We start from the raw sequence: 25586 nt of genomic DNA, 5'->3' as shown, positions 1-25586 counted from the left end.
GAAAAATCACTGCAGTATGTTGAAAAAGCAGCTCTCATAAAATTCAGTCATATGAATGTATCAACAACTTTTCATCAAATGAAGGAACTTATATAGTCTCTCAAGAATAACAGCTTATCTGGTTTTGATGATGTTTCCGAAAGAGTACTAAAGATTTGTTCTTATACAGTAATCTCTGTCCTATCTTAAATATGTAATTCATCACTAACTCAAAGCATTTTCCATAGTCAAACTCCAGTTTAAGAAAGTTGGTAGGGAAGATGTCAATAATTACTGACGTGTCTCACTGCTGACATCATTTTCAAATTTTTGAGAAGGTGATGTGTTCCAGAATAGTATCTCACTGGAGCAACAGTAATATCCTCAGCAAATCACAGTTTGGATTTCAACGGAGTTGCTCTACTGAGAATGTAATTTACATGTTCACTCACCAAATTTTACAAGCATTAAATAATAAAATAGCGCTGTTAGGTATTTTCTGTGACCTATCTAAGGCATTTGACTGTGTGAATCACTGTATCTTATATAAATTGAAGCTTTGTGGGATTGAAAGTATATCCAACCATTGGATAATGTCATATCTAAACAATAAATGCAAAAGTTCTACTTAGTAATTCAACCAGTATATTGGGGGACATTATTCTGACTGGGGAGAAATCATATATGGGGTTCTCCCAAGGCTAAATCATTTGACCATTATTGTTTCTCATGTATGCAAACAGTCTTCTGTCTAATATACAACTAGCAGAATTAGTTCTTTTTACATATGACACTAGTATTGTAATCAATCCAAGCTGAAATACAGAAACAGAAGACATGGTAAACAATGTTCATAAAAGTATCAGTGACTGGTTTTCCACAAATGGTCTCACTCTAAATTTTTAAAAAGACACAACATATTCTGTTCTGCATATATAGGGATACTACACCAGTGATAAGTGCAACACATGGCAAGGGAATGATAAATAGGGTGGTAACTTCAAGATTTTTAGGTGTCCATGTTGATAAGAATTTAAACTGGAAAAAGCAGATTTTGGAAATCCTAAAACAACTTTGTTCAGTCACATATGCATATAGAATCTCTGCAAATCTTGGAGAGAGACAGATAAGTAAGTTGATATATTTTGCATATTTTCAGTCAATAATGCCATCTGTAATAATGTTTTGGGGTAACTCATGTTTAAGAAAGTAAGTCTTAAAAGCTCAAAAACATGCTGCAAGGATAATTTGTGTTGCTCACCCACAATCATCTTGCACATGTTGTGTAAGGATTTGGCCTTTCTGACAACCACTTCACAGTATATTTATTCCCTCGTGAAGTTTGTTGTAAATGATCTACTGCAGTTCAAAAGGAACAATGATGTACATAATTACTATACCAGAAGGAAAAAGGATGTTCATTACTCCACATTAAGGTTATCTGTAGCACATAAAGGATTGCACAATGTTGCAACTAAAATTTTCAATCATTTACCTGGGGATGTAAAATGTCTGACAGAAAACATAGTAAAATTTTTAAATAAACTGGAAAAGCTTATCCTTGACAACTCCTTTTATTCTGTAGAAGAATTTCTCTTATTGTAATGGTGTTGTATAAGAACTACTAACTCACATCTGCATGTTTTTAATAATAATAATAATAATAATAATAAAATAAAGTTATAAGTGTTCAGCATGTAGACATATTTATGAATTAATTTACAATGTGAATGGACAATGATTCGTTCCACATCAGTACGATTTATCATGCAAAATGATCCGTGGAACATGAAACTAACTAATTTGCTCCCTTCTGTTTCTCTATCTTCCTGTCTTCACCACATATCCTGTGTAACCCCTTATGAACCTTTCTTACTTTCCAAAGGCTCATGCCATTACAATCAGAGCATGGTAAAAAGTACAATGATCATCACATCAAATCTTGGAGCAATTACCCAGCAAAGTGAGCTGAAGCCCTGGCCAATGTGGCATCACCTTTATGTTCCCTTTCAGGAATCTGATAGGAGCTGTAACATGAGGGGGCATTAAGTAAGTTTTATGTATTTTATCTGTTCTTGTGGATAGATCCAAAGGAACAGACACCATTTTGATCCTGCAACCGCTATCAATCAAGACACAAAGGAATTAAAGACATTAGCTGCAAGTGTGCATTGTTTTGTCAATGGGGCAAGTTGAAAATTCAAATCTGGGTAATGAGGCAAACGAGCAGGGGCACTACACTGTGGTATAAATTAACAATTTGAGTCTGACAGGAGGTGTGCTAAGGTAGCCCATGTGCTTGTGGTGACCACTGTATCCAGATGGTTTAGTGGTCAGTACATCTGCCTAGGAAGCAGGAGACTTGGGTTCGAATCCCAGTGTGGTACAAATTTCCAACTTGTCCCATTGCTATAAATCATTGCTCATGGGAGCTATTGTCTTTAATTCCTTCATTAAGAAATTAAGTTACACGTTATTGTGGCAGGCCAAGTAACTTTTATTGAATGCTGCACTACACTTCAGAGTGCCAGATATGTGACACTAATTCTCAACAGAGTCACCAAGTCTCTGTAAATAATGAATTTTTCAGTTCCTCAACAATAGAAATCTGCTCTTCAGTCACAGAACCATTCGAGAACTGCTGTGTGGTGAACTTCCTCATCATTGGAAAATCTGCGAGTGCTGTGAATCAGTTCATTGATTGCCTGCACATTGTTGTCTGTGGTCAATGTCAATGGCATTCCTTCCCAATCAGCATCTCATTTGTCCACACGGCCTTAGTCAAATTGTTGGCACCATTTCACTATGGTGGGTGCAACATTGCATTTTCTGTGAGTATCACCAGAATCTCATCATGAATCTGTGTGTGAAATATAGGTGTTTTGTCCACAAGAAATGTATTAGCCTACATACTTCCACTTTGAAGTATGTTTCCAGTTGTTGCACCATTTTACTCAAACACTGTGATGCACCTGCTAGCTGTTCTGCAACAGAACTGTCAGCAGGAAATGTGGAACATGGGCTCTCTTCTGACAATGTGCCAATCTTATTGCCCAGTGATCTAAGCATTCCAATATTTTGGAGAGGCACAGCAGTGCTATGGCATGATGGCATGGGGAGCCATTGGGTATGACCTCAGGTAATGGCCGGTAGTGACTGAGAGAACTCTAATGGCACAGGATGTTCACCACACAGCAGTTCTCCAATGACTCCATGACTGAAGGGCAGATTTCTATTGTTGAGGAACTGAAAAATTCACAGCCAATATCATGGTGCCATTTCTCAGCAGGACAGTGCTCATCCACACATGTCTGCATGAACTGTCTGTGTGATTTGAAGAATAACATTTTTACACTAGACTGTGTATAAATTTTTTTATTTTTTTTTTTTCATACTTCTGGTTTTGGGCACTGCCCATTCTCAAGTGTGTGTGATAACATAGCAACACACCATAGCAGAAAGCAGCAAAACACAAATCATTTTTCGTTGGAAATATTGCCAGGTTTGTCTTCTTTGTGCTTCTGGTTGGAAGTGACATTTAAATAACATGATAATACTTTTGTTCTCATAAGTACCTTTATATTTTACATGATTATTATTATTATTATTATTATTATTATTATTATTATTATTATTATTATTATTATTATTATTATTATTTGCACAATTATGCATGGAACATGATTTTTAAATTAATGATGATGATCATGTAGCCACATATGTTACGAGAGGTAAATGTTATGTTTGTGTAATGGTGTATTCAGTGTAGTTATATTATTTGTGTTTAGCTGCATTTTGCTATGGTGTGTTGTTATGTTTTCAGACATGCTTTAGAATGGGAAATGCCTAAAACCTTACAAGTAGGTGAAAGTTCACATACTTTTTCTCACCAGTCTATCACTCCAAAAGTGAAGTTGCACTTGGATTTACTGCAGGTGTTTTCCTAGACCATACAGATTGGTCTCCTGGTGTATCATCATCATTATTGTCATCGTCGTCGTCTTCATCCGTCAAGTCTGTTACCTTCTGGACGCCTACTTTCCTTTGTTCTTGCTCTTCTGAGCATAAAATTGTCTGATTCACCATTTCACTAAATGCAAACTATGGTGATGTTGGAATGCAGGCAGAACAATTTCTACTATTGCCTCCTTCTGGTATTTTAGGACCTTCAATTGATAAACAATGTGGTGGGGTTCTTTCATCAAAGAGAATTTCGATTTGATTATGAACCAGCAGGGATGGTGAAGGCCACAATGTATTACGCAAGTAGTTTTAATGTCTCCGAGTTGTTGTCTTTAAGGCCATGATTTGAAATCCATACATGACAAATCTTATTTGCAATTGTTAACCACCAAGAGTGGCTTACAGGACCAATTTCTAATAATGCCAGATCAGTTAGAAGTGCATCTGTCCTTATAGCCTGAGTTATCGTGTGACCATAAGCCTGATCTGTAGAGAGATTTTCGACAGCAGTGTCACTCAATGGAACCAAAGACTTTGGAATGACAAATGAGGGATTGATTTCAAGTTCTGTTACATTATTAAGTATGTTGCCAATCTTACTACTCCATTAGACAAAGTTTTCCCATACAACTGTCTGATCAAGTGTTGCAAAGGTAACTCATTAGTATGAAGAGTGCAAACCAACTGATGAGTTTACGATTAAGCTTTGTCTCAACCCCATGCCTGACTACTCCTTCCCAATCAGTGTTAAAATTTGTTGAGTCACCTACAGTAGCCTTCAAACTTTAATCAATGCTATTTTTCTTTAGAAAATCCACAAGATGGTTAGGAATAACTTGAGCAGGTTTCCTTTTCGTTGAGTCTTTCTCTGGAGTAAAATGGAAAAGATGCTTTCCACCTGGCTCACTGCAAATGCTGCAATGCTCATCTTTCACAGTACTTAGAAACTGATGACTGTAGTTATCTGCTTCTAACAGAACTTTAGTGGAATCTTGGCATCCATCAAAGAAGATACATTCACTGTTGCCTACACTACATCAAGCAGGTTTTTCATCAAGTGATTTCATGATTTCTTCCTTTGTGATTTTTACTTTATTGTGATCAACCAGAAACCTCCTGTCTCCTTCAGTAATTAATCCAGCATCCAAGTTTGGGGCTGTTGTAACAGCAGCTGTAGCACATAAACCGACACCAAATCTAGTACTTTGCAGTGTAACATTGTGTAATTGTTATGTATTATACTGACTTGTACTTGAAGTAGAAGGTACATCAGAATCATCACATTGTGTCTGCAAAGGATCTTCAGAATGTTCATCTTTAACATCAGCTGTCTCTTCATCTTCTTCAGAGAAATGAATTTCATTTGGTTGTAATGTTAACTCTTCCTTCTTTTTTCTGCTTGTATTCAGAAATCCTTCTTAATTCATCTTATTGCTTCTTCTGCTTTTTAATTTGTTTTCTGTGCTCAGATAGGTCGAATAACATGGTTTGATGCTGTCCAACAGAGCCAACCTTATCTCTTTGACCTTAAATAGACATTAGTACTTTGACAAGGCTCTTCATGTCCGTAGAATAAGAGCAGGAGATGTGCACTTCAGTTTACAGTCAGGTAGACGTGGACCTTCAAATACTGAATATACACTACTGGCCATTAAAATTGCTACACCATGAAGATGACGTGCTACAGACGTGAAATTTAACCGACAGGAAGAAGATGCTGTGATATGCAAATGATTAGCTTTTCAGAGCATTCACACTAGCTTTTCAGAACATTCACACAAGGTTGGCACCGTTGGCGACACCTACAATGTGCTGACATGAGGAAAGTTTCCAACCGATTTCTCATACTCAAACAGCAGTTGACTGGCGTTGCCAGGTGAAACGTTGTTTTGGTGCCTCGTGTGAGGAGGAGAAATGCGTACCATCACGTTTCCAACTTTGATGAAGGTCGCATTGTAGCCTATCATGATTGCGGTTTATCGTATCGCGACATTGCCGCTCGCGTTGGTCGAGATCGAATGACTGTTAGCTGAGCCGTGATAGGGGTCAAGGGGGGAACCAAATGGTAGCACCAAAATTTTTCTTTAAACATGGTGGCTTTATTGGGGTGAACAGTTACACTAATTCTCAATCTTTCAAAATCAGCTTTAGTTCTTTAAGGCAAGCAGCTGTGATTAATACAGTAGCAAAGGGCAAGCGAAGAAGACAATGAAATTTAAATAACCACTCTCCACAAATATGGCTTCACAGGTAAGATTAAATTTATGGTTGTTAATTAAAAAAAAAAACTTTCAACAAATATCCCTTAATGCTTTTAGTAAAACAATAAGTGATAGGCCTAATGAGAAAGTGCAATCCACGCCAACATTTCCATAGATCATACACACAAGTTGCACAATTTAACCCCAAGGATTTGCCAAGATAAAATTTCCCCAAAATGTAAAAGATAAATCATTACACTAAAATGCTGCATCAGTTATCAACATAAAAATTCACAAGGAGCCCAAAGCTAGATTTGAACATTTCTGACATTGCAGCAGTGGGCAAGAAAAATTAGCTCAGTTAATAAAATACAATTACACCAAAACTCAAATACTCAAATACAAATACCAAAACTCAAATACACACACGGTGACAACCACCAGCTTACAGTAGTTCAAAACATTATTCAATCTCATAGGTGCGCAGATTTCATTACCAAGGGGAGTGTGTGAACCAACTTGAAGCAACTATAACATGGCATAGACAAAATTACAGATTTGGCAGTCTATGCAGAGAAGTCACCCACATACACACTTGCGCACGGGCACAGAGGAGCCAACCTTAAGGCAGGGAGGTAGGACAGGCAGGGTGCAAAAAAAAAAAAAAAACAATTTGTCATGGGGCCCACTGAACCACTGGACGGGGACTACCAAAATTCACTCACCTTAAACTTTACGTACAACGCCTGGGCGAGGAAACGGAAAATCGTACAGGCACAGGCCAGCAAAAACCGCAGACAAACACACAGAATCCCATAAATTCCAAAACATAATTTAATCAATTACCCCCAAAACCCTGGAACTTGGCACAAGTGAAATTACAGGCCACAGGATCCAAAGGCACTCTGCAGAAGTGTAAGGAGGGAAAAGGTTAAACAAAGTTCTGCAATGGTACAATAGAACACCAAGAAAAACACACTAAGTAAGGTACATCACCCCACAGAATGCCGTGAAACACAAACACTGGGGTTTGCCCATGTCTCCGACACAATCATAACAATGAAGATAATCTTCTTAGCCATAGCACGCTGAAACACACAAACAGCACCTAACTTCCAAGGACGGAAAAGTACTCCCCTGTAAACTATATCCGGGAGCAGCACAGCCACAAGCTCCTGCCAAGGCGTGGTCCAGGGAAATCGCCGCGAGAAAGATGATCCAGCATGAGTATTGTCACCCAGACCTCAGCAAGGTGCAGTCAGACAGGGCAGGAAAGCTGGTAGTCAGGCAACAACTCCAACCACCAACTTGGGGAGCAGCAAGTAGCAAGTAACACCAGCCCTGGCCAGCGACAGCACAGAGGGACCCACCATCGGACACAAAAGGCAATGCTCGCGCCCAAACTTGACTGCCCGCGCACACGTCACCCGGCAGAGACGGCGCCACCCACCGCCAGGAGGCGCCCCGCAATGGAGAAAGAAACACCACTCATAGGCCCAATGATCGAGAATCGATCGAGAATAACTCCGCCATCCCACATTAGCAGAATATGGATTCGGTGGGTTCAGGAGCGTAATACGGAACGCCGTGCTGGATCCCAACGGCCTCGTATCACTAGCAGTTGAGATGACAGGCATCTTATCCACATGGCTGTAATGGATCATGCAGCTACGTCTCTTTCCCTGAGTCAACAGATGGGGATGTTTGTAAGACAACAACTATCTGCATGAACAGTTCGATGACGTTTTCAGCAGCATGGACTATCAGCTCGGAGACCATGGCTGTGGTTACCCTTGACACTGCATCACAGCCAGGAGCTCCTGCGATGGTGTACTCAATGACGAACCTGGGTGCACGAATGGCAAAACATCATTTTTTCGGATGAATCCAGGTTCTGTTTACAGCATCATGACGGTTGCATCCATGATTGGCAACATCATGGTAAATGCACGTTGGAAGCGTGTTTTCGTCATCGCCATACTGGCGTATCACCTGGTGTGATGGTATGGGGTGCCATTGGTTACACGTCTCGGTCGCCTCTTGTTCGCATTGACGGCACTTTGAACAGTGGATGTTACATTTCAGATGTGTTGTGACCCGTGGCTCTACCCTTCATTCGATCCCTGCAAAACTCTACATTTCAGCAGGATAATGCACGACTGCATGTTGCAGGTCCTGTACGGGACTTTCTGGATACAGAAAATGTTTGACTGCTGCCCTGGCCAGCACATTCTCCAGATCTCTCACCAGTTGAAAACGTCTGGTCAATGGTGGCCAAGCAACTGGCTCGTCCTAATACGCCAGTCACTATTCTTGATGAACTGTTGTATCATGTTGAAGCTGATCTCTGTTTGACTCAATGCCCAGGTGTAACAAGGCCGTTATTACGGCCAGGGGTGGTTGTTCTGGGTACTGATTTCTCAGGATCTATGCACCCAAATTGCGTGAAAATGTAATCACATGTCTGTTCTAGTATAATATATTTGTCCAATGAATACCCATTCATCATCTGCATTTCTTCTTGGTGTAGCAGTTTTAATGGCCAGTAGTGTAGTTTAATCTCAAATTTGCAACTGAGGATGTCAAAGAGCTTGTGTAATGTTGCTATGAAATCCTCTTTCACTTCCAGTTTTCCTCTACCAAGTGTTATGTTTTTGGCCTCTTCCCAGTTTGTTTGCTAGCCCCCACTTTTCAAGCACTTTTGGATAAATATCATGTGCAAGAGTGGCTGCTGGGTATTTTCTGACATTCTCTCCACTCTGCTCTCTTAGCAGAAGCCCATATCTTAGAAAATTACACAGAGTTGGGAATTCAGGGGGCACCATTTCTCAACCTGTTCCAATGAAGTCAAATATGTGTGGTTGTTGCCAGTCTTGTTTCCCTTTTTTTTACTAGCCATGATTTTCATTTTTCAGCTTTTGCAAGTGGAAGAAACTGTTTGTGCATGATAAAAGAAAGACAAGAAAATGTTACTATTTGTGTGATATTAACAAAAAGACACTCATCTGTAAATGAGTATTACTAGTTTAAATACTTTTATGAGTGGAATGAAAAAAGTTTGCAGGTTTTATAGTATGTTTTTCCCTTAGAGCAGACATACAGTCCAAATAAATAAATACTTCTTGGAAGAAGACAGTTTGCAAAATATCATGGAATTGAGGTAGTCATTTACCAAGCAAAACAATGTGATTGTCTTTTCTGATAAATATTATATTTTGAATTGCTAATGAAAATGCAACTTTATGATATCCCCCTCATTTTTTGAAAAACAAAATCAAAATATTTGACAAACCCTATTACAACAGTTGTGGGCCAGCTTGAGACAGGAGAGGATACAATGGATTTATGACATCCTTTTGGAGCAGCTCAGTGCCCTGCATCTAGACCGGGGGGGGGGGGGGGGGGGGGATACAACATCGTACTGCCAAATTCTTTGTAAACCTGATTTGTAATAACTTAAATAACATCACATACCCTCTCAGTCCATGAAATTTCATTTTATCTCCTTCTCTTCTGGGTGCTCCACATTTTTTTCAGGCAATGTATGCCTCTTTACTGGAGAGGAATCTCTCAAAACTTATGAATTTTTAAAGTGATGTGATTAATATTATTTTTATTGTCCATTTATGAAATTGCAAAAAGAGATCAGTTGCATAATGTAAATTTGAACTATGTTGTTTGATATGTATATTCATTTATTTGGAAGTTTGTTTTTTGAAAATGTTTTACAGTAAACAATGTTGGTGTTATACTAGAAAAACCAATGTGTTTTATTGACATGACAGAAGATGACATAAAGAACCACATTAATGTCAATATAATTCCATGCAGTATGATAACAAAGATGATATTACCTCGTATGATGGAAAGGAAAAAAGGAGCTATAGTAAACATAGCCTCTACTGCTGCTCTGCAGCCTACACCAATGTTTGCTGTTTATTCAGCAACTAAGGTAATATTTTGACTTCTTTCATAGCTTTAGGTACTTAGGTAAAAGAAAATTAAGAAGTTGTGAATGATTTTTCAATTTAGTGTTGATAATTTGCAGGTGTATATGGATTACTTTTCTCAAGCACTGCAGTATGAATGCAAGGACCATAATGTTTCTGTCCAGACCTTAATACCTTGGTTCGTAAACACAAAAATGGTAGGATACAGCAAACAATTGCAAAACTCATGGTTTGTACCAAATGCTGACAAATATGCAAGGCACGCAGTAAGGACCTTGGGAATAGCTGAACGCACAACTGGTTACTGGCTACATGATTTAATTGTAAGTTACAAAATTATCCTGCTCTTCTGTGGAATAACTTAAGAAGCAAATTCATGAAATTACCAATTTTATTTGAAATTTTGTTAACAGTTAATACTGCATTTATTCTGACAGTACAGTTAACATGTCATTCGCCATAAGAAGCATGTATGAGTTGTGAAATTTTGTTGGTTCATTATTTCATTATTAATTTGTTTTTGGTCTACAATGTAGCTGTACTGATGGAATAAGCAGTCACTATAACGTATTATAGACCCTATTGTATGCATACTGCATAAACTTTAACTGACAGGATTGTGTAGCTGTTGATTAAAAATCAATTTATAGAAGAAAATATGAAATTTTATGTTAATTCTTTGAATTTTGTGGTAACTTGTATTCTGTATTCTGATACAAGAAAATATCTCCATACTGGATATGAACAAATGCTAGGTCATTTGTCTTCACAAATTTGGTTGTAGCATCTACATTTTGCAGATGAAAATTAATGGTCAATTTTTCATGTGATGATACTATTAGTGATTCTGTGCCTTATACAAATACTTTGATTACAGTTGCTTGTAGATTATGTTGCAACTGGGAACCCCCTCCCATATTGTTATGTTAAATACACTGAAAAGTCAAAGAAACTGGCACACCTGCCTAATATCGTGTAAGCCCCCCGAGAGCACACAGAAGTGCCACAACATGACATGGCATGGACTTGACTAATGTAGAAAGTAGTGCTGGAGGGAACTGACACCTTGAATCCTGCAAGGCTGTCCATAAATCTGTAAGATAATGAGGGAGTGGAGATCTCTTCTCTGAGCAGCACATTGCAAGGCATCACAGATATGCTCAGTAATGTTCGTGTCTGAGGAATTTGGTGGCCAGTGGAAGTGTTTACACTCAGAAGAGTGTTCCTAGAGCCACTCTGTAGCAATTCTGGACGTGTGGGGTGTCACATTGTGCTGCTGGAATTGCCCAAGTCTGTCAAAATGCACAATGAACCTGAATGGATGCAGGTTATCAGACAGGATGCTTACATATGTGTCACCTGTAAGAGTCATATCTAGATATATAATGGGTCCCATATCACTACAACTGCACACATCTACATCTACATCTACATTTATACTCCGCAAGCCACCCAACGGTGTGTGGCGGAGGGCACTTTACGTGCCACTTTCATTACCTCCCTTTCCTGTTCCAGTTGCGTATGGTTCGCAGGAAAAACGACTGTCTGAAAGCCTCCGTGCGCACTCTAATCTCTCTAATTTTACATTTGTGATCTCCTCGGGAGGTATAAGTAGGGGGAAGCAATATATTCGATACCTCATCCAGAAACGCACCCTCTCGAAACCTGGCGAGCAAGCTACACCGCAATGCAGAGCGCCTCTCTTGCAGAGTCTGCCACTTAAGTTTGTTAAACATCTCCGTAATGCTATCATGGTTACCAAATAACCCTGTGACGAAACGCGCCGCTCTTCTTTGGATCTTCTCTATCTCCTCCGTCAACCCGATCTGGTACGGATCCCACACTGATGAGCAATACTCAAGTATAGGTCGAACGAGTGTTTTGTAAGCCACCTCCTTTGTTGATGGACTACATTTTCTAAGGACTCTCCCAATGAATCTCAACCTGGTACTTGCCTTACCAACAATTAATTTTATATGATCATTCCACTTCAAATCGTTCCGCACACATACTCCCAGATATTTTACAGATGTAACTGCTACCAGTGTTTGTTCCGCTATCATATAATCATACAATAAAGGATCCTTCTTTCTATGTATTCGCAATACATTACATTTGTCTATGTTAAGGGTCAGTTGCCACTCCCTGCACCAAGTGCCTATCCGCTGCAGATCTTCCTGCATTTTGCTACAATTTTCTAATGCTGCAACTTCTCTGTATACTACAGCATCATCCGCGAAAAGCCGCATGGAACTTCCGACACTATCTACTAGGTCATTTATATATATTGTGAAAAGCAATGGTGCCATAACACTCCCCTGTGGCACACCAGAGGTTACCTTAATGTCTGTAGACGTCTCTCCATTGATAACAACATGCTGTGTTCTGTTTGCTAAAAACTCTTCAATCCAGCCACACAGCTGGTCTGATATTCCGTAGGCTCTTACTTAGTTTATCAGGCGACAGTGTGGAACTGTATCGAACGCCTTCTGGAAATCAAGAAAAATAGCATCTACCTGGGAGCCTGTATCTAATATTTTCTGGGTCTCATGAACAAATAAAGCTAGTTGGGTCTCACACGATCGCTGTTTCCAGAATCCATGTTGATTCCTACATAGTAGATTCTGGGTTTCCAAAAACGACATGATACTCAAGCAAAAAACATGTTATAAAATTCTACAACAGATCGACGTCAGAGATATAGGTCTATAGTTTTGCGCATCTGATCGACGACCCTTCTTGAAGACTGGGACTACCTGTGCTCTTTTCCAATCATTTGGAACCTTCCGTTCCTCTAGAGACTTGCGGTACACGGCTGTTAGAAGGGGGGCAAGTTCTTTCGCGTACTCTGTGTAGAATCGAATTGGTATCCCGTCAGGTCCAGTAGACTTTCCTCTGTTGAGTGATTCCAGTTGCTTTTCTATTCCTTGGACACTTATTTCGATGTCAGCCATTTTTTCGTTTGTGCGAGGATTTAGAGAAGGAACTGCAGTGCGGTCCTCCTCTGTGAAACAGCTTTGGAAACATCCTACACCATTATAGAGCCTCTACCAGCTTAAACAGACCCCTGCTGACAGGCAGGGTCCACAGATTCATGAGGTTATCTCCATACCCCTACACATCCATCTGCTTGATACAATTTGAAATGAGACTCATCCAACCAGGCAACATGTTTCCAGTCATCAACAGTCCAGTGTTGGTGTTGACAGATGCAAGTGAGGCATAAAGCTTTGTGTCATGCAGTCATCAAGGGTAAACAAGTGGGTCTTCAGCTCCGAAAGCCCATATTGATGATGTTTCATTGAATGGTTCACACACTGACACTTGTTCATGGCTCAGCATTGCAATCTGCAGCAGGGTTGCATTTTTGTCACGTTGAATGATTCTCTTGAGTCATCATTAGTGCTGTTCTTGCAGGATCTTTTTCCAGCCACAGCAATGTCAGAGATTTGATGTTTTACCAGATTCCTGATATTCACGGTACACTTGTGAAATGGTCATGCGGAAAAATCCCCACTTCATCACTACCTCAGAGATGCTGTGTTCCATCGCTCATGCCCTGACAATAACACCATGTTCAAGCTCACTTATGTCTTGATAACCTGCCATTGTAGCAGCAGTAACTGATCTAACAACTGCACCAGACACTTGTCTTATATAGGCATTGTCGACTGCAGCGCCATATTCTGCCTGTTTACATATCTCTCTATTTGAATATGCATGGCTGTACCAGTTCCTTTTGTGCTTCAGTGTACATTCTGAGAGGTAAATAAATGTATTATGAAGTAAAATATTTTCTTCTGCTGTGATTAGCGTGAACATGGCATTAGTCATATGTCTTTCTCATAATTTTTGGAAATTTTTAACTGCCATTATTCTCTTCACATCCCCCACAGGGGCTAGAATTGGACCGTGTTAGTCCTTGGTTACTGTAAGAGGTGACTAAAGACCAGTGCAGGGATTGTCTTATCCATGGAGAGCTCCCAAAGTTGATGATACAACACTGAAAAAGACAGACTTAAGGATTGATTTGGATAACATAGTACTTGGCTCTTTTTGTTAAAAACATCTGCGGTCTCTCTCATGGTCATAACCCCTTAGTTTTCAAAATTTCACAGTTTTGTGGGCCCTCTGGGGAGGAGCACCTTATGTGGCATGTAATCCGTTCATTGTGTGTCAACTCCCCAAGTACCCTTTCTCATAATGGTTCAATTCTGACTTCTGATAACCAGCATGCTAGCCAGTGTACCAGGAGATATTAGGAAGAGGCAGAATGTTGGCAGTGCTTATGGTTGTTGCTCCCTGACAATGCAGAAATTGCACCGCAAATACCTGAGAAATGAGCTCCCCATGTACACTGTCTAGTCAAATGCATTGGGAATTAGGACATTGGTTAACATGCCAAATAACAACTTGACGTAGTGGGTTAGGTCTCACAGAGGCATCAGGATAGTCGATCTCCAGTGAAGGGAATCAAGCTTTCATGAAGCAGTGGAAATGATGGTCTCACCATTATTGAGGTGAATCTATTAAGTTACGTCAAAAATAGTGTTGGAGTCTTTTGCTTAAATTTCAGTTGGAATTCTGCTCTCTCCCTGGTCAAATATAAGAGCAACAGAGTTGGTGCTACCAAGTCACCTATCACTGGCTAATATTTCACTATCAGCAATGTCTGATGTTGGTTACCTTTTGTTGTGTGGTGATGTTAGTTGTTCTCAGCATGTGTTGTCTTTCTGCTTACTTCATCTTTCTGTTTCCCAATTTCTTTAGCCCTGCCCACAGAACGTTGAAATTGCCTTCCATAGTGATCTCTCGTTTCATTTTTGCCTTGAAAATGATGGGGTATTCGCTTATTGACCTACTGCTGGTTGTCAGATACCCTTACCCGGCTGCATTGCCATGAATTATTTGAATATTCAGTATGCTAGGAGAAGCTCAAGTTTCATTTTGCCTTACGGGATTGTAACAAAACTTACAATACAGAGAGTTATAAGCTCATAGTGTTCATATCCATGACATCACTACAGTAATCATACCAGGTAGGAGAAGTGGAGTAAAACAGAGTGTCAGTATTTGGTATGCTCTAGAACTGAATAAGAGTCTCTTAAGAAGAATAGATTTGAGATAAGTATGGGGAAGTAGCAGTTTTTGAAATCTGACAAACATGTGTGTTAATTAAAATGTTGAATTGTACCCAGTCAGATAAGTAACAGTCTTGGTGTACCAGTTGAGATTATTCCTCATAAATAAATGCGCAAGATTCAGGGACTTGTCTACTCTGTTGGTCATTAAAATTGCAACATCCAGAGTATAGCAAATAATTAAAGGTTACTTATTGTGTGTATACAGTATAGTAGTAAGAATTTGAATGTGAAATTATCTACACAGAGGTGCCACACCCCTTACCCAGCTGTGCATCAAGCTGAACTGAGATTGAATGATAAATACAGAACATCATTCCTTGTTGCTTCATCTGTGTACCAGAGTTCATCAGTTATAGCTGCTGGCAAGTGTTGGCATGCCAGTCTCTTGGCAACCCATGATGGCATGTTCACAATGAGTGAGACCTTTGAAGAACATGCTGGACAGGGCAACTGTCTAACACCCTTCTATCAAGGTAGGCCAGGACAGCACAGGTAACATGTGGTCATGTGTAATCTTGTTGAAGGTAAACTCAAGGATACCTTAAAGATAGGGCACAGCCACCAGTCTTAACACACCAGAAACTCAACACCTGCTGCCCAAATTACCAACTGTGTGATCCAGAGGTTACTGTGTTGTGTACCCAATGGCAGCCCATACCGTTGTACCAGGTACTGGGCCTGTATTACGGTGACAAATGCAGTCTGGCAATGTCCATTCTCCTTGGGGCCTCCACACATGGTGGACAGTTGGACAGCAGCAGTCTGTGGCTGTTTGCTGATGATGCTGTGGCTTAGGAGAAGGTATCTTTGTTGACTGACTGTAGGAGGACACAAGATGACTTCTAGTTGATGTGATGAATTGTAGCTAGCTCTAAATGTAGAAAAATGTTATTTAATGCAGATGAGTAGGACAAACAAACCCATAATGTTCGAGTACAGCACATGTTGATTGTATATCTAGGCATAATGTTGCAAATTAATTGAAATGGAATGAGCATTTTAGGATTGTATGAGGGAAGGTGAATGATTGATTACAGTTTTTGGGAGAATTTTAGGGAAATGTGGTTGTTCTGTAAAGGAGACAGTAAACAGGACACTAGTGACCCATCGTTGGTCACTGTTGGAGTGTTTGGAATCTGCACGATGTTGGATTAAAGGCAGACATTGAAGTAATTCAGAGGCCAGCTGCTGGATTTGTTACTGGTAGGTTCGAACAACATGTGTTTATTATGGAGGAACTTCAGGGACTCAAATGAGAATTACTGAAGGGAAAGCGACATTCTTTTCAAGGAGCACTATTGAGAAAATTTAGAGAATCAGCACTTGAGACTGACTCAAGAATAGTCCTACTGTCACTAACACACATTTCACATAAGGACCATGAAGATCAGATTAAAGAGCTTAGGGCTTGTGCAGAGGCATATAGACAGTCATTTTTCCCTAGCTCTATTTGCAAGAGGAACAGGAAAGAAAGTGACTGGTAGTGGTACAGGGTACACTCCACCATGCACCATATTATGTCTTTCAGAGTATGTATGTAGATATAGATGTACACAGAACTGGGACTTACCCGAAAAGATGATGTGGTGTCAATCCTGTGTCCAGTGTTGTTGTTTGATGCACCATAGTTGCTGCACCTCCCTTTGATGCCAGGTCAAGGGAAGCCACAATGATGGTTGCCATGCTTGACGATCTGTGATGCTCCAGATGTTATTGCAGTGTTGATGTGGATACTTGTCTTGGTCCAAAAAAGGTCAGTCCTAGTTTGAGGTACATGATGTGACTGTAGGATCCTACATGGTCACGCAAACAATATGTCTGTCCTCTTTGGTGCTAGCCATCTGGGGCCATAGAGATCCTGCAAGGCACTGAATGTGGTTCTCCTTAATCCATTCTTTTGATATTTGTATGACAGTTGTGGAAACCTGACCAGCCCAAGCAGGAAATTCATGGAACAATAAACTGTAGTCTTGATAGGCCACGATATTGTCGCATTTGAATTCCAACACATACTAGTAGATATTTCTCCTTACACAAGGCATAATATGACCTTCTCAGAAACAACCAACATTCTAATGTGATTTCTGAATGATAGACTTGCTGTGTAATCTTTCCTTACATGCAGAATGTTGATTGTGTTACTCCTACCTACTCTGTACAGTTGTGCCGAAATATTAATCATTTGCCTATCAAAGTGTGTAGAACACTTCCTACCAGTTGATGTTTATGTTTGTTGCATGCTGCCTTCATGTTGTTGCAATTTTAATGGCCGACCCTATATATCAGGACTTCATGGTACAGACTGTCAGAAAACTGCACATTGAATTAAACTGCTGAATTTATTCACTTTCTTTACTGAATTTGTCATGGGCTGGAAGGTATTGAATTAGACACTCAATCTTTATGGTCTCCTTTGAAGGAATGTTATACCAGTGAAGGCCAAATCGTGATATTCCGGTGTGATATAAAAGCATATGCGTTCCTCACATATGAGCCAATGTGTGGGTATGTCTCCTCCTACTGTATTCAGGAGCCATCTTCAGGCACTGTGAATGGATAACACATAAAAAAATGCTTTGTGAATTATCTCCTGTATGTATGAATTGCATGAGACTCGGCTGTTCTTAATAACTGATATGCCACAATACGAGAAGTTATGAAAGTCTCTTGACTATTTATCATACCAAAATATCAGGAAAAATTTGGAAGATTCCAGCCTGCTGATATGTCATCAAGTTTTGTTAGTACTGTGATGAACTTTTACCTGACCCAACTGCACTGATGTCATCTACGCTTCCAACGCCAACCATTAGTCTGATTACTGTATTTCATATGGAGAGACAAAAAGCTGATGCCTGACTGTACTATGGCCAGCTTTCAGCCACAATGTGTAAATGACTGTGATCAATACTGAATGCAAACCATACTCATCTAGAACTGCATCAGTATTGAGACATTGCCATATAGATGTAAACAAATTTGTGTTTCATTATTGTTTGTCATGTATGCATGTAGCAGCCACATCAGGACCACTTTAACTGTGAGGAATCTTTTCTAGTCATATGGATTATAGACAGGCCACCCACTTAAGAGAAAAATATCTTCTCCATTATCCACAAAATTTTTGAGCTGTTGAAAATCAGCCTATTGGTGCAGCCAGAGTAGTATAAGTCTCCTGAATCACCAAAGTCACACCAGGAAAACAGGAAAAAATTCAAGCTGAAACTTGTCTCCTCAGCTCCTACTACCCATGATCTAACATTACCTGAATGTTAGGAAATGAAAGTGAACATGGTACCTCTGAGTTGAGTAGTATAAGAAAGACAGTAAAATGGTCCCAGAATGTCTCTTTTTCTTCATATTCCTCCCCATAAGCCTACTCCATAAAGGTTTCTGAGGCTATGTTGCAGTAGAAGTAGAATGGCAGTTATCATCACGTGATGACATTTTGAAAATGATTGCAATGATGGAACGAAGGGAAAAAACAATCTATATGCCCCTGTTCAAGCCTTATTTCTCTTACCTTGTCTCTGCAGTCGTTACACGAAATTTACATTGGCGGCAGTAGAGTCACTCTGCAATCAGCTTCAGGGATACCCATTTAAGTTTGCGAAGCATCTCTGTAATACTCGCAACATATATTCGTATATTCATTGCGTTTCAAGAGCTCAAGAAGAAATTTGAAAGACTATACCCTGTTGATTTGTCGTTGGCTTGAAGACTTCTTAATTAATAGAACCCAGTATGTTGTCCTCAACATTGAGTGATCATTAAAGACAAGTGTATCATTAGGAGTGCCCCAGGGAAGTGTTGACAGGATCACTCCTGTTCCTGTATACATAAATGATCTGATGGATAGGATTAGCACCAATCTGTGATTGTCTGCTTATGACACTGTAGCATTTGGGAAAGTATTGTCACTGAGCAACTGAAGAGGGATACAGGATGACTTGACAGAATCTGTATTTGTTGTGATAAGTGGCGGCTTGCTCTAAATTAGAAAAATATGCTGAGTTGGAAAGTAATATGTAGTACATCAAACATTTAAGGATGATAGTAGGGAAGGTGAATGGTCAATTTTGGTTTATTGGGAAAATTTTAGAAAAGTGTAGCTCATTGATGAAGGAGACCTTGTGTGGAACACTGATGCAACCAATTTTTGAGTTCTGCTCAAGTGTTTGGGATCACTACCAGATTGGATTAAAGGAAGACATCAAAGTGATTCACAGGCTAGATGCTAGATTTGCTTTTGGGTAGATTGGATCAACATGCACGTATTACAAAGATACTTCACAAACTTAAATGGGTATCCCTGGAGCTGACTGCAGAGTGACTCTACTGTCACCAATGTACATTTCATGTAAGGGCTGCAAAGACAAGATAAGAGAAATGAAGCTTGAACAAGGGCATATAGATTGTTTTTTCCCCTTGTTCCATTTCCATGTGGCATAGGAAAGGAAATGACTAGTAGTAAAACATATTCTGATTCTTTATTTGCCATTGACCACATGCAGTGAAATAGGCAGTACAATTATGCCAAGATACATAAGAAGTTACTACAGTAGTTAGTGTTTGCATTACAAGTAAAAATTATTTATGCTACATTAATCGATTGTTCAGTATTACAATAATAGAGTTAAAAATCAATTTCTATGTTAAAAGTATCCAAGAATTCTGTAAGACTGTAGTATGGATTGTCTGTTAACCATTTGTGCAGTTTACTTATAAAATTATTGAAAGGTATATTGAGTGAAGTGTGTGGTAATTTGTTAAATAATTTCAAACAGTTCACTTTGTGAGAGTTGCCTGTTTTTGTCAGCCTATGCCTAGGAATATCAATACTCTCTTTGTCTCTGGTGTAATGTAAGTGTATGTTCTCTCTGGTGTTAAATTTTGTTCTATTCTTTTTAGCATATATCAATGATGCATAAATATAAAGACTTATCACTGTCATTATTTCCATTTTGATGAATAAGGGATGGCAGTGTTCCCATGGACCAACCTTGCACATTATTCGTAGCACCTTTTTCTGCATCAGTAGTACATCACTGATGTGACATGAGTGGCCCCATAGTAACAGCCCATAAGATATATGAGACTGAAAAAGTCCAAAGTAAGCTGTTCTGAGATATTTGTTACTCAGTAGATCAGACAGTTTTCGAATGAGATAGGACACCTTCGATAACTTTTTGCAGACCTAGTTGATATAGGGTTGACAGCTAAGTTTGGAATCAGTGTGTATTCCAAGCAGTTTTATGGATTTTGGTTCTACCTCGTTAACCAGTCACAACTGCAGATGCTGAGTTTTCTCTGGATTACATAGAAGTTCGTTAGCCAAGAACCAGTTCAGTGTTACGGTGAGAGTGTCCTGTGATTTCTGGTGTAGCTTTCATAAATCTCGTTCTGTGCTGATTAAGGTTGTATCATCCTCATAGCAGATAACTGACTCAGACCCAACATAAGATTGCAAATCATTAATTGCAACAATGAAGAAGAAAGGACCAAGGACAGAGCCCTGAGGTACACTAGATGTGACATTATTCATGGAAGAGTTTCTGTTTTGAATTGACACAAATTGTCTCCTGTTATGTAGATATGAGTTGATTATTTCTAACTCTGTATTATTTATACCATACTACTTCAGTTTGGCTAGTAGGATCTCAAAGGGGATACAATTGAATGCCTTACTCAGATCACAAAGTTCAAGTGAGACTGTTTGTTTATTTTCGAATGCTGTTAATCTCTGATCAACTATTTCAAGGACTGCAGAGGTGGTAGTTATCCCTTGCAGAAAACCGCGCTGTCTATTACAAAGAAGGTCATACTTTTCAAAATAGTTGCTTAGCTCTTTGTGGAAAATTGCTCAAATCAGGTGAAACTGCTCAAATCTTGACTTGGTATCTTTTGCAATATGGGAAAAGAAGAAGAAGAAGAAAAATCGGTTTGTTATACTGCTGATAACAATAACAGTAATTTTGGTGGTGTGAAGAGAAAGGGACATGAAAATGTGTTCAGAAAAGTGCAGAGTGATGTAGATAGACCTATTTTAGAAACTGACTGTTCAGTCCACATTGTACGCAAACCATTTCTGAAAAGTAATGTCTAGTGAAAAATACAGCTGAGTAAATGAAATTTAATCTTTCAGTAAACTGTTAATACTTTGAAGTAGTTTCAAACATGGGTTGGACCCAAAACATGGTTCAAAATGCATTGTGTATAATCCACTTTCTAAGTTTTCTAATAGGTATAAATTATCAAAAGATCATAACATATAATTATGTAACTTTTAAAGCTAGATGTTTCATCAGATTATGTATCGATTTGTGTTTTGTAATAATTTGGGCGGCTTTTCGGTTTATTACACATGATGTAGTCATCACAGAAGTAAATCAAGTATAAGCCACAGTTAAATTGACTCCCAAAATGTTTTTTGTATGTTTATTCATATTCTCAAACAGTTTGTAATTGCAGTTCATCAGAAACAATTTGTTCCTTTATAAACTCACAAGAATATAAGCTGATCGTTATGAGTGTATAAGTGAAGATGTTTATTTGTGTGTGTGTGTGTGTGTGTGTGTGTGTGTGAGTGAGGGAGAGGGAGGGAGGAGAAAATTTCATGTTCTGGTCCCTTCATATTACAGTAAGAATAAACCTAGCTTGCCATGACTAGTTTGCAATCTCTGTGGGAAAAACAGCTATAACAAATATGAATTTAAGCATGATTTGTTCACCATCCATCCATCGCACGCAATTGTACCTAACTTTTCCCTGCTTTGGTGTTTGTTATTTAAGACACCTGATATCTCACTTTTTTGAACAAGTTGTAATTTTGGAGAATTGTGAAAATAAACTGTATGTATCTGAGATAAGATGTTTTACTTATAGGTTTTTAACATTTATTTTGCAGGCATCAATCGTATCCAGCACGCCACCTTGGCTCTATAAATTTCTCTCTGTCAGAGGACTGAAACATCTCTCTAAGTCTCATGTTATGTGATGATTATGATGGTGTGATTATTATGCGGAGCATAATTGCCTTCCTAAGTATACAACTGCATTAAATTCATATTTAAGTATGAGCCCTTTTTGTAATAATATGATATTTAATTTTTGGTTCAGATTCATGTGAGTTGGTGAGCTTCACAATGGAAGAGCAGGAAGAACATTTATGTAGTAGTAAATCTCTAGTTACCATGCCATGTAAGTGTGCCATAAACATTGGAGTCTATAAAGCTCTATTTGATAGTTTTAAGCCATACTAATGGTTTCTTTGTATCTGTAATCAGTAACAGTAGATATAAGAATGAGTGTTGTGGGCCTTAAATGGGCAAGTAAAACTGTAAACTGGTGTTGACATAATGGCAGTACATTTGCTGAGTGATGCATGCTTTTACTCCTGGTATGCATTACTATTGAGCAGTTTCATTGAGATGGAAATGAACTCGCAAGTTCTCCAACCTTTACCTCTACCTTTCTTAATCTATTTTGCATTATTTTCTCAGAATCACTGCTATGGATGAACTTGTCATATGAAGTTAAAAACAAAATGTGATTTGGGGTTTGTGCTTAAATTTTCAAATAGTCACTTATGCTTTTAAGAGAAATTTATAATTATGTTCTCAGTAGCAAGCACCACTTCTGATAAAGATTCCCTAGAAGCTTTTCATGACAAATTCCGTGTTATTGAAACAGTTATTGTTGCTAATAGTTCTTATTTCAAGGTGAGTGGGGTGGCTGATAAATGCTGTCACATGGGCTGTTGACTAGTTGTACTCACAGGCACTTGGGGTGATGACTCGTTTCCATAGCAGCATGTATCTCAGAAGCAGCTGTATTGTACAGATTCCAGCCAGTTGAAAGCAACTTGGGACTGCGTGCTGTTGGGCAAGGTTGCCACAAATTTCACCAAACAGAGTGCCATCTTGTGTTTGATGCCACAAGTAAGTGTGTGATGCTCTCACCACATGGTGGCTGTTTCCTGACGAGAGTTGCCTGCCAGAGTAAGCACTCAGTCAAACTGTTTATTATGTTGTCTAGGCTAGTAGTGTATTTACTTCATGTCTTAACCGTAGAAAAACAAATAGTAAGGTGATCAGGAACAATAACATAATTACTTACATGTCTAGTAACATGAGAAAATGTAGACAATGAATAGGTAATTCCAGTGAGATATTTTTAATAGCTTTCTATATCGCACTGTAATGCCCACTTCTGTGATTTAATGTGTGTCAGTTTACAAATTGCCCTGAAAATGCAGGCTATCAGTTTTAAGGACAGCCTGAACGGATAAGGCAGCACTCTGCAGGGCTGCATGGAGCATTTTGATGCCCCTCTGATACTCATTTCATATACTTATTTTTGGGTCAATACTTGTGTAAACATTCCCATGATAAACTCTTTAAGGTATGTGAATTGAGATTGGAGTGACCAAACATAGCAGTTCTATCCCCACCACACACACTGTGCTGAAGCCATCAAATAAGATGAGTGGTACTAATAGGTATAGCATGAAAACATTTGTGAGGCATGTCCATTTTCTGTAGTACTTATATCATATGTTAAAAAAAGCACATAGCACTAATAAGGGCTCACAGAATATTCAACTCCCATGACACAGTTTGTACAGTGCTTGTCAATTTTTGTTTGCATGCAAAATATGCTCAGGTCTATAATTTTCAAGTGGAGTTCATAAACTGATAACTAGCAGATTAATAAATAAAAAATAAAACAAAGTACTGGGCTGAACAAATGCGATTTCTTAGAAGCATTTAGAAGAAACATACGTAATATGTGAGTTGAATTGTTTGAAGTGATTATCAGCATTTTTCAAGTTGTAATAAGTGAGTATGTACTGATTATAATCTTTTTGGAGGCATTGTCAGATCGTGTTCTCGTTTCTCTGTGACAATTTGGTGACGGAAATTACTGTTGTGTTTGATTGATTTGTTATCATTAGGTGATTCCTAATGCTCAAGTATCTCTTGAAGATGATGTCAAATTTTGTTTTCTTCCTTATTGAAGTCATAATTTTCTAACTGACTGCCTGAAAAATATAAGAGTATATTTTTACTGTTGTTGTGACAAAACACTAGTAACAAGGTGCCATGAAATTAACTGCAGAATAGATTTTATTATTGCCATATGTTGTGCCAAACAAAATAGTTTGCTGTACATTGTTTCACCATGAAGGCATTTGTAATTATTGTTATGTCATATTGCATAGTTTCAGGAAGGGCAAATCACAATTACTTTTCACATTAACATATGATTGATGACAATAGAAGACAATGAATGAAGGCACTTGCAATTTAATGTATCTTCCCTTTCAGTTATTTTAGAAAACATAACAACAAAATATATAAAAAAAAAAACCTTCTCTCTGCTAATGCAGTCATTCAGGGACTGCATTGTTTAAGCTTCTGCTTCATTACAGCTTAAATTTTTCAGTTGGAATAAGTAACTTTCCTAGCTGAAGTGATTAGTTTCTTTGTTGTTGTAAAACAGCTGTCATTTGAAACTGGATGCAAGGAGAGAGTGGTGTACACCTGTTTCACAGATAGTTCATTGTCATTTAATACGGGTACTAATGGTGGGATTGAATGTTACCCACTGATAGCTTTATATTCTGTAAAATTTAGTTTTGTTGATTATTTCAAGTCACATGACTGAAACTGCAAGGAAGTTAATGAAGGTTTCATTTGCAGTGTTATTATATTTAAAAAATGGGTGACTAAATGTAGAAACTTCAGCATTTCATGAATGACGATGTTGTGTGAAAAATGTTTGAGTTAAGGTGGAAGATGGAGTTATTTCATTGAAAATTATTACTTAATTGCTTGTGTATCACTATATGTAATACAGTCAGAGATTTAATTCTTGTCATATCAATATATGTTTTCATTTTTAAATGAAATCGTCAAAAACTATGACACGTTTTCTGTTCCTTTATTCCTGGAATCCACATACAGCTTACACGACAGAATTGTGAACCTCCATTTGATGACTTTATCACTTTACAGTTTACAGTAATTGCTTGACACTCTGTGCAATAAACATTGTGATCTTGCACTGTCTTAGAAATATGGTGTTTACTTTGTTTCAAAAAAATGGCTCTGAGCACTATGGGACTCAACATCTTAGGTCATAAGTCCCCTAGAACGTAGAACCACTTAAACCTAACTAACCTAAGGACATCACACACACCCATGCCCAAGGCAGGATTCGAACCTGCGACTGTAGCAGTCGCGGACTGCAGCGCCAGAACCGCTAGACCACCGCGGCTGGCATACTTTGTTTCTTTTGGGTGGATTGTGGTGATGCCATCATATTAATAAAACTTGTTACAATAT

At 38.7% G+C, this 25586-nt stretch overlaps 1 protein-coding gene and 1 long non-coding RNA gene across 4 annotated transcripts in view; one reads left to right on the top strand and one right to left on the bottom strand.

Annotated features, from left to right (window-relative positions):
* Positions 1-25163, top strand: part of LOC126183739 (inactive hydroxysteroid dehydrogenase-like protein 1) — a 99653-nt gene extending 74490 nt beyond the window's left edge. For all 3 annotated transcript variants that reach the window (XM_049925945.1, XM_049925946.1, XM_049925947.1), the window contains 3 exons: positions 9875-10095; positions 10192-10416; positions 22145-25163. In XM_049925945.1, coding sequence (XP_049781902.1) covers positions 9875-10095; positions 10192-10416; positions 22145-22234 — 536 coding nt within the window. In that variant the 3' untranslated portion in view covers positions 22235-25163. The remainder of the gene's footprint in view (positions 1-9874; positions 10096-10191; positions 10417-22144) is intronic.
* Positions 22358-25586, bottom strand: part of LOC126183740 (uncharacterized) — a 258083-nt gene continuing 254854 nt past the window's right edge. The window contains exon 2 of the long non-coding RNA XR_007536800.1: positions 22358-22470. This is a non-coding gene — a long non-coding RNA (uncharacterized LOC126183740). The remainder of the gene's footprint in view (positions 22471-25586) is intronic.

The sequence above is a fragment of the Schistocerca cancellata genome, chromosome 4 (assembly GCF_023864275.1).
Source record: "Schistocerca cancellata isolate TAMUIC-IGC-003103 chromosome 4, iqSchCanc2.1, whole genome shotgun sequence".
NCBI classification, from domain to species: Eukaryota; Metazoa; Arthropoda; class Insecta; order Orthoptera; family Acrididae; genus Schistocerca; species Schistocerca cancellata.
This window is presented reverse-complemented; position numbering and strand designations above follow the sequence as displayed.